This window comes from Lineus longissimus, chromosome 13, assembly GCF_910592395.1.
Source record: "Lineus longissimus chromosome 13, tnLinLong1.2, whole genome shotgun sequence".
NCBI lineage: Eukaryota > Metazoa > Nemertea > Pilidiophora > Heteronemertea > Lineidae > Lineus > Lineus longissimus.
The window spans coordinates 4,130,565-4,143,019 of record NC_088320.1 but is presented as its reverse complement, the minus strand read 5'-3'; the positions used below and the strand labels follow the sequence as shown (position 1 = coordinate 4,143,019).

The 12,455-nt window shown below is 40.7% G+C and overlaps 1 protein-coding gene across 10 annotated transcripts in view; it reads right to left on the bottom strand.

The window, feature by feature from the left end:
* Window positions 1-5,874: 5,874 nt before the first annotated feature.
* Window positions 5,875-12,455, bottom strand: part of LOC135498474 (homeobox protein Hox-B4a-like) — a 129,011-nt gene continuing 122,430 nt past the window's right edge. For 8 of the 10 annotated variants that reach the window (XM_064788771.1, XM_064788777.1, XM_064788770.1 and 5 more), the window contains 3 exons: window positions 10,187-10,225; window positions 9,609-9,644; window positions 5,875-7,349 (listed from right to left, as the gene is read on the bottom strand). In XM_064788771.1, the coding sequence (XP_064644841.1) occupies window positions 6,637-7,349; window positions 9,609-9,644; window positions 10,187-10,225 (788 nt within the window). In that variant the 3' untranslated portion in view covers window positions 5,875-6,636. The remainder of the gene's footprint in view (window positions 7,350-9,608; window positions 9,645-10,186; window positions 10,226-12,455) is intronic. The other 2 variants (XM_064788778.1, XM_064788779.1) reach the window with 2 other exon arrangements.

Here is a 12,455-nt window from a genome sequence, read left to right as displayed (position 1 = left end):
ACCTGCAGTGGCTGCTAGACCGTTTTATAAATGCTATCTTTTTTACGTCTTCTTGATGATTTCTTTCAAGGGAACATGCATTTTGTGTTGCAGTACACGTATTGCCCCCTGGTTTATTTCTAAAGAAACACAATAAAAGGGCACACTACGAAAGGGATGGGTTGCTTCATCTGATCCCTTCTGGGTAGATATCTGTGGTAGGCTGATGGTTTGCAGAATGAGCGGTTTTCCCACAGACATACGGACATACTGCTCTTCAAAAAAAGCCGGAAAAACCCTTTAGAAATCTGTTATCGCGATGGCAAGAACCAGATATTACGTTTGCCGAGCGAATGTTCCTAGAAAAGGACAAATGCGACACAATTAATCATCAAGACAGATTAATCAACCCTGAGGAAGAGAATCACTCTTGTAGGCACCAGGTGAACGGAGATTTTTTTATCGCCAGATATTTTCCCGGGGAAGAAAGGGAAGAGGCTCTATTAGCACGGGCCATCAGCCCGATCACACTTGTCCTAATGACTTCCTCGCTTCTTCCGTAGGTCATTAGCAAATCACTTTTTCCTATGGGGAGTTTTTACTCGCAGCATAGATAGGAAGCTATACAATTTGTGTAGTTACAGAGGAAGTTAATACAATTCATGTAGTATCGGACCCCCTATGAAGGAACCAGAAGATGCGATTGAACTCGCTTCCGCCTTTTGAATACTGATGACTGATGTCGTATTTCCTGAGTTGTTTTTCATTGCTTTGCACTTAGTTTATGGTTTATTCAAGAACATTTTGTAGCATTCAGATTTGTACCATCCAGACAGGTTTCATCAGGCAAGTGGCAGTCCACCAAAACAAAGAACTAGCCAATAAGGTAAACGAATGATTGCCATATTTTTCTACACTGAGATGATCGAGTTCGGTTCTCATGATACTTTGCAAAGTAATCCTACAACCAACAGATTGAACGAGTTATTTCAACCTCATGGGGCAACTTGTGCCCAACGAAATGCTTCTTGTTGTGCATGGTCCAATTCCGGTCCGTATGCGAAATTGGGGTTTATGGTCGTTTTGCCAGTAGGACCAGTACTGCCACCTAGTCATCCGCAAAGAAACCCCTACTTCAAAGGAAGCCGAGGAATTCCCGTGACATGGCCTCCCTGTTCAATATGATAAATGAGTACATCTCTCAGATGGAGTTTTTCTTCGGACATTGACATGTAACGGAAAAAGTAGCCAATATCATCGCTCTGTCAGTTTGCTTGTTGGTGAGTTAATTTCATCTCGTAGCTACGCGATGTTCCCGTGAAATGATTTCTTCTTCTGGACAAAGCGATCACGTTATTGACCGGGATATTGTCCAGGTTCATGCTCGGAATCAAAATGAGCATGGTGTCCATATTGACCGATGAGGCGACTGGTAGACCAACTCTGCTCTAGTTTCACCTATCTAAGACTGACTGATTGATTCGTAGTAGGAAATCGAAATAACGAACCCAGCCGGAACCCGATGTCACGACCATCAGACAATTTGTTGCCGGCAACCTATCGTTTATCCATTGAACGTGCTGAATGGCACCAAAACGCCCATATTCAAAATGATTTAGCCTAAATCAAATACTCAGAACCGATCTTAGGTCGGTGGAAGTAGAGTATATGAGCGATATCCCCAGCTATCAGCTACATTTACTTGAAACGAGCTGGGATTGATCACCTATTCCCCTTTTCTGGTTGTGACTTTGTCTTTATAAAAACCATTTGAAAAACCGAATGAGATTTTAGACAACTAATGCATTTCAACCTCTCAGGCGACCAGTTTCCTTCTGCCATGTTAAACAAGAAATATTGCCATGCACATATTTCATATTTTCACATTAAGTGCTTACAAGACCGCTGCCATTCTCTGATTAGAATTCCTTGAAACGTATATGATTTTCAATCATTCCTGCTATGCTCTGGTTACAGGACAGTTTCGTAAACGGTCTGCATAATGATGCAAATACGACAACACAATCGGCGAGAAGCAGTGGCAAAGGAACTGCAAAGATGTTCAGTTTCAACAATTAGACGTGTCTTTATGACTCATCTTCTAATAAATTGCCAAATTAATCAAACCCCTTAATCAAGTCTTTTCCAAGGACAAACTGGTTTGCTTGTATTAAAAGAGTTCATCATTGGTGTTGTCGATCTCTCGTGACAAATTGACCATTTAATTCTAGTTTGTTTTCGCTGCGGTGCGGTAAATGGTTTAACCCTTTACTAGTTTAGTTATATCTATCAGGAGACTGGCTTCATCACATTAAAGCTGGCGTACACAGTGTGTCGCAAGAATAGTGCAGCAGTCTTTCGGTCTTTGGATACATCAGTCCTCTGCCGGTGAGACAGGAATCTAAGACCCAGTTTATGACGTCCGATCTAACAACATATTCTATTGTGCAATCATATATAGCTGCTTAACTCTCTGGATAATTGGGTTAAGTTTTGAAAACGTGAGTGTGTGAGGGGCGAGAGGGGACTTTCATAGCCACTGTCTTCCTCAAAGTAAAACATGCACATGCACTCCGGTACATCAGGTGTCTGCCATGTCAACTCAACAAATCTTTGAATGGAGCCCTTCTCCCTTGACCATGCTGATACATGTTTGCCAGTCATACAACGGGCGCAAAGTCAATGAAATATATGACTCAATTCGGTACTGGGCCAGCCTATGATGTACACCGTCACCGATCAGAGGGCGCCATCGCCTGGACCCCTATTATGTAATTCATGCGATATGCAGCCCATTGTCCACGGGGTATGAATATGAATGAAAATCTCGTGGCCTGCTGAATTTTAATTAAGTGATTATTAATGGGTTCATGGGTAATTTGCCAACCATGGAGAGGTCCTTCAGTATTATTCATAAGATAGTGTAGTGCTGTGACGATAGCTTACTCATGAGTTTATCAGTTCACCATCTTTTATGGATGAAGCTAGCGTACATGATATTTGGAAGACCGTTTAACTCGTTTAATACTGGCGAATCATGTAATCTCATTATTTGTAGAAACGGGTGAATTGCTGCTCTGGGTTTTCTGAGCTAGTGAAGGTTTGCTTGTTCCTACGGATGGAATTATTATAGTGATACTAGTATTCCTCGCCTTGCTGCATTGTAAACATAAATAAACTCAGACACAGTATCATTTTGAGAAGCTATCGACAACATTTATTTCCAATGAATTAAACTTCACTTCTCTCAAACAATATTATAGAAAAAAACAACGAAAGTCAATCGCCATGATGAGTTTCACTTTTCACAGAGAACACGACAGTCGGTTTCAGAAATAAATGTCCACACCGTTGCCGCCGATTTAATTTTTATCCAAGACCACAGGCTCTCAGATTCTTAAAAAATACCCCACAACATGAACACCAAACGAAATAATTTAACACGTTTACCGTTATTACTAAAATATATTTTGAGAAAATGTATTGCTGTTTTGCAATGTTAGAGCTTTTACCCTGGTAGTTCATAGTACCATCCTAAGGAATATCCTTGATTCACCATATTACCATGATTACTAAAGTAGGTTATGAAAGTACATTGTCGGAACCCTTTTTCTTCCGAGTGTAAATAAAACGACTGCTCACAACTTATCACTTGCTATCGTGTACCAAAAGAGAAGCCTTAGGATGACAATTCTCAAATTCTATCACTCTCTATTGATATTGCTACAGGAATCTAGTTTTAACATTGTGAAAAAACAATGTTACGAAGTGTGAGAAACACACGTCCTTCTGCAATACACGTTGATGAATTAATTCTCATGCATTGACGCTCAATTTTACAAAACGCAATGTGCAAAGTATCAGAGGGCCTAAAATGAAAGGAGCTCGACCCCCCTCGTTAAAGGTATATATAATCAAACATCATTGACTGTGTCAGTTACATCTTACAATCATGTTACGGATCAAACGCAAACAAAAAAATACATATTCAAAATTACCCTACAAATCCGGATTCTCTTACGCAAGATACTTAATAGATAAGTATACGCAAATGTAGAAAACAAATACCAAAAACGTGCACAAGTCGTCACAGCAGCCTTTGATATAGTGTTTAATCAATAGTGACGATCATTTCGCAAAGCTTACACAATGCATTGATAGATATAAAACCTATTCTGAGTTATCACACCGCCAAAATCAGGCTTTTCCCTTCATCACTGTCGATTCCAAGGTATTTTTAATGACTTGCACACGTCTTAGGTAAAACGTTTTTTCGTTGTTTCTCCACTGGCACCGAGAGTCAATCGAGGAGGAAAAGGAGAAATAATTTAGTACCAGCTTTTTAGTTTATTGCACGATATTATTTACCTTGATATACCTTTACCCTGTTCCAAACGTTACGCAGTGGTCAATGTTAGCCCTGTACGCACTGGAGAATGTGACGTGTGTCGATTCTTGGTCTCAAAAAAAGACGTGTGAAGTGGCCAGCGGCTACAGAGCTTACATTGGCCAATGCATTACCTCATTATACCGTAATTATAAGCTCACAAGAAAAGTATGAATACCGCATCCATCGCCAGGTTGCTGAGCTGGGTCATGTTGCTCGATTAGCGTAAGAGACGAACGCCAGCGTAGCTCAACTAGCGTATATCTTCTACAGTGAGCATTTACGATGGCAGCGTCAGGACCAAACGTCAATTTTACTGCTAACGCTGACTGAGCAACCGCTCCGCCTAACGAATTGATGATGTCGAAACATGTTGTTTACAATCTTATTCCTTTCCTCTCTACTACTCTCTCGAATGCCAATGAACCATCTGTAATTTCGGAACCCTGTTTTAATCAATCAATTAAACGAATTTTTGTATATACATTTCGAGATACAAATACAGTTAAGTAATGTACATTGACGTTTTACACGTGAAAGAAACCAATAACATCGACCCTGTTCATTTATCAAATATATACTCTGCCTAAATACGATAGGAAAAATAAAAACACGTTCACATAAAGTTGCATTAAGCCATGAAGGGGTTGTAATATCATATTGGTTCCCAATCGTCGCCCAAAGGGGGCTTATAAAACTCCATCTAGCGGGGAATCAAGAACCAATATATTGTACTAAGCCATAGAGTTAAACAGGGTTTAAGTTGAAAGGAAATTGAAAATGTTATTTCATTTTTCATGAAAATTCGTTATATTATGCCACGATCACTTTTTTGCCTTGCATCATGGCCATCAGTATAACAACAATGCTTAGGTAAGTCAACTTAATTCTTTGCTAAACAAAAAAACCTTTGGTCACGCGTCCGTGAGGGGATATGGACTATCGACCATCCTCAAGGATCAGCGCCTAGCTAAGCATCCCCTGGGTAGTAGGCTGTGCTGTGCTTTGTACCTCACTTCATGAGTTAAATATAAGAAGAGCAAGATTGACCAAACGGCATGTCAGGAAAAGCCGAGAAATCATCCCTCTTTTGTCATATCCTTTATCCCACCCATTCGTCAACGAAGACATCAACCACGGTCTAGACATCCTGACTTTTTTGTAACAGTATTGCTTGATCCTAGAAGTGCATAAGTTTATTTACAAGAGGATTTACCTTGCTCCCGAAGTCAGTAGATCAAGACCAAGTGACGTGAAAGTGATACAAATTTGAGACGCTTTGTTTCAAACACCCTGACCGCAGTGGGTTTAAAGCGAACCAATGCATCATAAATAATAATGCAGAAATGTACAATAATTGAAATAATACGCTTCGGTTATGACATAATTCGACAGTTGTATCATTTTGACAAAGATGAGCATTAGACAAATGTCGTTGTGATGTGAACGAAAATGATTATGCAATCTACCCCCCCCCCCCCCCTCCCACACCCCAAACCTAAAATATACTAGACATCTATGAAGATGAGACATGATCAACTTCCACTGAGAAGAAATAAAAAAGTCCCTTCACAGAAACCCGACTTCGTTCTTTTCCCATCACAGATACCAATCCCCCGTCGTCCACACGCCCCATAAGACACAAAATGAATGTCACCACTCTTACTGCAGCAGTAGAAGGTATCAAGGTCTTGCGAGCGTTGTTATTGAACCCTCAAGAGCTCCGTTTATTCCTGCATCCTAAGATGAAAAGCCCTCTACGATTCTTATAGAACTCTGTTTCAAGATCTTATACATTCTCTAATACAGTTATTGCGAGGCCATTATATGATTTTGGTTAAAGTTCTATCTGAAGATATCAACCAGAATCGTACCAGAATCTTGTTTAAATAGTACAGAAATCTGTCAAGAATCTTTTAAGAAACCCCGTGGGATTGTCGGCAGGGTCCAACATGACATCAGTTTACGGACTTCAAAGATCTTGCCGTCTTTTCTACCGCTACGCTAAAAGTGAGGTCAAAATTATTACATACATGTGTAGTAGAAAAACCGCCATGATTCCACAAGTGACTATGTACACCATCGAAAACTGAGACCGCGTTGTTTGCCCTTGAAGTACTGGTCAGAAGGGACTGATTTCAGTGAATTTCCATTTAACCCAAGTCAAGTCAGGTCCAACCCCAAACCAGAAACATTTCAAGGGCCAAGTACATGTATCTGATTACTCCAATAAATAATGATCATGAGATAAATGCCGGTAGGTGTAGTCATCAGATGTGGGTCAATTTAGGAGGCGACACACCGTAACTTCCCTGAGAATACGAGACGGAGTTGTTCATGTAATAGTTATTTTCCTGTGGATGCTGAAGAGGTATATGCATACTCTGCTGCATGTAGCCATGTACATTCTGCATGCTCATGCCATTGCTAGAACACGGTACGTGACTTAGGTCGCTAGGAGGCGCTGCTGACTGCATTGGAGGCGTGAAAGGCGAGAGACCGTAACCTGACGTCACGCCATGATGGCTGCCGTCCATTGGAGAAATATTGTGCCGTTCATCGTTTAACATTTGTTGGAATTGCCCTGGAGGGGGCGTGAGTGGTTGAGAGTGGCAGTTTATGGGTGACTTATTGAGACTCTTGTCCCCAGGATCCTGAGAACCTGGTGTATGTGATGAGTCAGTTTCAGACTCGTTTCCCGAAGTCGGAGACAACAAACTACAATCATCCGGGTCGAGTTTCCCTCCTTTTGATTCAAGGTGTATTTTTTCCATCAAGTTCTTCTGTTTTTGGTCCTTTTTGTATTTCATCCGACGATTTTGAAACCAGATTTTTATCTGTCGTTCCGAGAGATTAAGTAAGGCGGCCATCTCTATTCTCCTTGGTCGACACAAGTAGCGATTGAAATGGAATTCTTTCTCGAGTTCGACCAGTTGAGCGCTGGTGTAGGCTGTCCGTGAACGTTTCGGAGGGCCGGTGAGTTCTGAAACAATATTAGATGTTAAAAGAATACTGACACGACAATATCGAAATTGATGGAGGGGCAAAAGTTTTTGAAACACGAAATTGCTGGCTTGGCTTCCAATCAGTCTCGTCCTTCATGGCCGGCTGCAAGCAAAGAAGATTATTGTAATGATAACTTAGTCCGTGATACATGAATACCCGGACTTGATAGGTCAAGTGCGAGCATGATTTCCATCTACTGTCTGTGCTCACTTCGTGTTCATTGTATTATTGGTTGATTATTTGTTCTTCAAAACTGAAGCTTTACCCAACAGTTTGCAACCCATTCAATTCTTCCGTTGAAATGGTGACGCTGTCCAGTTTCTCGACAGGTGAACGCTATAAAGGACATAGCGGACAATGGTTTTACATTGTATGCTCTCGTGGAACATAACATAATTTCATTTGGTCTAAAATATATGACCAAAATTGGCAATGTTTCGAGTACAGCACAGTGGACCCGTCAATCTTTCTATGAGTGAATCCCTGGATATTTCAAAGTTCGATCCGTGATGAGATAGCGAATCCAGGGTAGCAGCCTTTGGGACAGAAGTGGGCACCAAGCCATAAGGCCAACCCTAGTTCAAAATAGATGATGTTCATTTGCTGATATTCCTTTATGAAATCATGGTTTTCCTTGCACGATTAATCAGTGTCGAATGCCTCACTATTTAAGGCATTTAAGGTAGTTTAAATGATACTGACGGTGACTTTGATGCAGAACATCCACACCTTAGTTTACCTAGAACCCCAGTGTGCATTTGTGCGACATTACAGTGCAATGTATGTGCAATTGGAGTCAATTCAGGGTGGTGTCCACCTCAATGACTCGGCTCGGCCAGCACACTTCTGCTGCATCTGGCCCCCGTCTTCCAAAATGGCCACGACAGTAGCGGTCTCCTTTGTTGTCCATTACTTTGACAGTTACAGATTTCTTGGTCTTTCTTGACCGATGTAGTGGGCATTGGCCACAACTGACCATTGTGGTCAAACACAATGGTTTAAATGGTGTATTTGGACAGGGAAGAGTAAGTTTCTTGTAATGACCACGGGTAACAATCAGGTTAAACCAAACTAGCCATTCTAATGGAAATCAGCCTTTTCCTGGACCTGTGATCTTTGCCCTTTGATCTCCCCTAATAGTTTAACCCATTGGGTAAGAATGTGGCTTTATCACGGCGAAAACGTGAGCTACAGGCGGCTTTCCTGTTCCTCAGAGTGACCATTCCGTTAGATATGCAAACGAATCAACTTCGTCTGATAAATCGAACAAACTACACCATAGGCTTTTCGACCCCTCATTACTCCTTCATCTCGATATAAAAGAATATTATATATTCGACAGCTACCCATCCGATAATAGTCTTATAAAGATATTTTAACAACTTTTCAGTTTTTTTATACATGTCCATGAGTGTACATATAGATCATTGTAAGATTATACAGTCATGAATAATCTAATAAAGTTTGTACAGTCATCTACATGTATACAAATCTGAATAAGATCTTAACTGAGGAACTTATAAGCATATTATTGCGATATCCACCTGGGAAGCGAATGAAGGATGGCATCTGGTCCACCTATATTTGCTTTCGTACAGGTTTGTTCAGCAGAAATGATATAAATCGAGCTCTTTTGAAAGTCTCATGAAAGTAGCAAAGTGGCTTCGAAACGCTCCGCACATCCGCTCCAAATCACCAAAAAAAAGAATACTGGCGTCAAAATTGACACACGAAATCTCTTGAGACTGACGTAACGGCCAGTAACTCTGTCGGCAGATACATGATGACCAAGCCAACACTGGCACGATATGGAAAGCTGATAAACCAGTGATTTTTATGTCATCAACTTCATTATTTGTGTTGACGTCACTGCAGCTGAGCGATCAAAGGAAAAGACAGAAGCCGCCATGTTAATGTGATAAGGCGGGTCACTTGGAGGTTATTTGGCGGAATGGATATATTTTTCGTGAAGTTGTGTTTGATAAAATGATGGACTGAAACTTGAGAGGATAGCCAATATTGGTGAAACCACTTTAGATTAGAAAATATCAAATCGTCTTCAAAGTCATTTTCTTTAATTCGACATATCAATGAATTCATATAATTGGATGCCTAACTTTAATACAAGCCTAGCGTCTTAAAGCACTGTGGGTTTAATGGCGCAAAGCGATAAACAGTTAACGTATAAGGGCCCAGACATTTCAAAGATATGCTGAGTTTGGATTTGCAGGCCTACCTTTTCCATTGTAGTTGGGATCATCAGAATCAGCTCCTTCAAAGAAAAAAAATGGGGGAAATATGAACATTCAGGTTTTCATTAGTGAAGCCATTACAACCGTTAATAAATATAATAATCTCTAATCTTAATTGCTTAGTAATCATTTGACATATCGCGACGAAGTTGTAAACTGTTGAATTGCATCACACCTCGGGCATTAAGTGTACAGTCAGTGTATACGCGTATATACAGTGCCCGCTCAGTTAAGCGGTCTTTTTAGTCGATATGAGTTCAAGGTTGGCCGTACGTTCTGCAAAAGTGAAAGAACTTGGCATTTCCATAATATTATAAACTAGAACCTTCACAAAATGTACCATGATGAGGATGTTTTAGTATCAACCCATGTCAAGCTGCACAATTTTGTCTACTGACAGTGAACTTTGGAAAGGTATAGCTGGGCCGAGATTCCGGTCGAATTATCAAATTTTATCTCTTAACGACACAATCACACGCCTATTTCGAATCCCACTTGGCAGTGTTGACTATATTGAGTTTAAAAACTCAACTGAGCGGGCAGTATATACTAGTATACTAACTTTTGCTTTTCCATCCCATCCTCCAATGCATTGTCACGTCTGAAACACAATTTTGGAAAACTTACAGATTTGAGTAGCGATTGCGTACTGTGTACACCGTTACGTGTATCCTAGCCCCTGTATATGACTTCACCCATTTGTTGCCATACTTTATTTAGCTTCAGTACATGTAAGTTCCATATTAACTATTCATTCCCAATTTCAGCAGCAAGTAGACTAGCTTTCTACCGTGAAATTCATAAGGTTTATGGCAACATCACACCAATAATCACATCTCCTGATTTAGGATTTGGTATTTCGGTTGGTTTAATAGCGGCTGAACATTTTGTGTCTGCCAATAGTCCATGACTTTGACCAGGCCCCGATGCTATTATAAAAGTGTAGATCATATATCTTCCGCATGACAACGACTTGGGGCACCGAATTGATGACCATACCTTTGAATTGTTTCACGAACCAGACCCTTGTTACAGACAAAGTCATACCCTTCCCACAGTTGGCTAATGACAAGGACTAATTACCCAAGGCTGTGACAGTAGCCAAGGTCAGAATACGACCGCAGCTTGTTTTGTCTTGCCCGACTGCTCCACCCTAATTAATTTACCAAGGACTAAGAGAGTTATTTACTGATGACAGTCCAGGGACGAAGTGGCTTTAGATTCAGTATCACCATCTGGTCTTGGCCACAGAGACGGTCAAGTCAATGTTTAATCTGCATGTTTTGTTTCTATTGAGTATCAAGGGATGAGTTACACCTGTTGTTTTTACATTGACACTGAAGTATGTACTCAATGGGGACTATTTTCATAACAGGGGATGCGTCGCTTTTGTTTGGTATGTTCTTTTTATTTGCCAAGCAACTTTGGCAGGAAAAATAACTAAAGCTACGTATGTTTCTCTTTTAGGAATGTTATATGCGAGTGTGGTTGATAATGAAAAAAATGTGAGTTCGTGGAAGCTTTTTTATTTCTCTCTCCTAGACATACTCATTTTAGATTTACTAAAGGGAAAACATCACGTTCTATAACACCTTCTCTAAGTTATCAAAACATATCCCGAACTTCGAATTCATTACTCCACAAAACAACGTGGTTCTCTTTACCATTGGTGCGCCTGATACGAATTCTCGTCACGTTGTTCGGAACACAGCCCGTGCGCTGTTCAGGTAAGTGAAATGTTGATTGAGATTTTCGCTGAAGAAAAGGACCGCTCGTGTTTGCACGAGTAGCATGACGACTTGACTTTTTACGACAGCAACCTGCCTAGCGTTTCTTTGTTAACATCATTTCCCATTCGGACAGTTACACGACATAATGGACAGTCGTGCATGGTTTATTGATACGGGAACATTATCAAAAGTGTCTCTCGAAAAAAAAGGAACTCGTCTAGTTTTTTCTTGCGATGATGGAAATAATCTTGGAATTGTTAGAGTGTATCATTTCGTAAACGTAGCGTTAAATGACAGACTCACTTAGCGCAATGAGGCTTTTCAATCATTCTCTCGCTGAAAAAGGCATGTCATTTCAAATCTAAAGATCAGAAATGCCATCAACGAATGCATGAACGGATGCAAAAACGCTAGATGAAAGCTATGACGAGAAACTGAGTTTTTCGTCTTGTTTTTTTAGTAAAAGTTGTCCAAGAAAGGCAAGCTGTGTTGGATTGATTGAACAACGACAGCGATTGTCATGAGGTTAAGAAGTTTTAGTGAAACAGAAGGGAGCTTGCAACTAGATAGATACAACAAAGAAGCAGAAATCCCTAATGAGGATTTGTCTTCTCGTTGTATTTTGGGGGCTCCACCCAGCAACAAAATGCATCCAAGTAACCCCGCATTGCTCTACCCCGTGTGGCATGGTGCACATGTAAAAGAAAGGTGTTTGAAGATTATCAAAACGACGGTCATTTATCACGAAAGATAACGCATGAGAGGGATGATCCATCAGGCGCGTACCTGGCACGTTGTGGAAGATTTCTCAATTATATAATTCGGGTAACTAATGACCCTGCATCCCTGGGAAGTATGTAGGGAAGCAGGTTTGGGTGGGGGTCCAGGGTTTGTCGGATGATTGAGGACCCCGTATGGATGATGACACTAGCATCTGTCACTGGGTAAAGCGAGGGTCTGAGATCAGGGCCTCGTTACAAAATGAGATAAGGCCTTATTGAATAGAGAATTGACTGCAATACGTCAATTTCACTTCTTTCAGTCAGTCCCAGGGGCGAGGATTTTATTGAGCTAAAATGTGTTTGACTTGAACTTTCGATG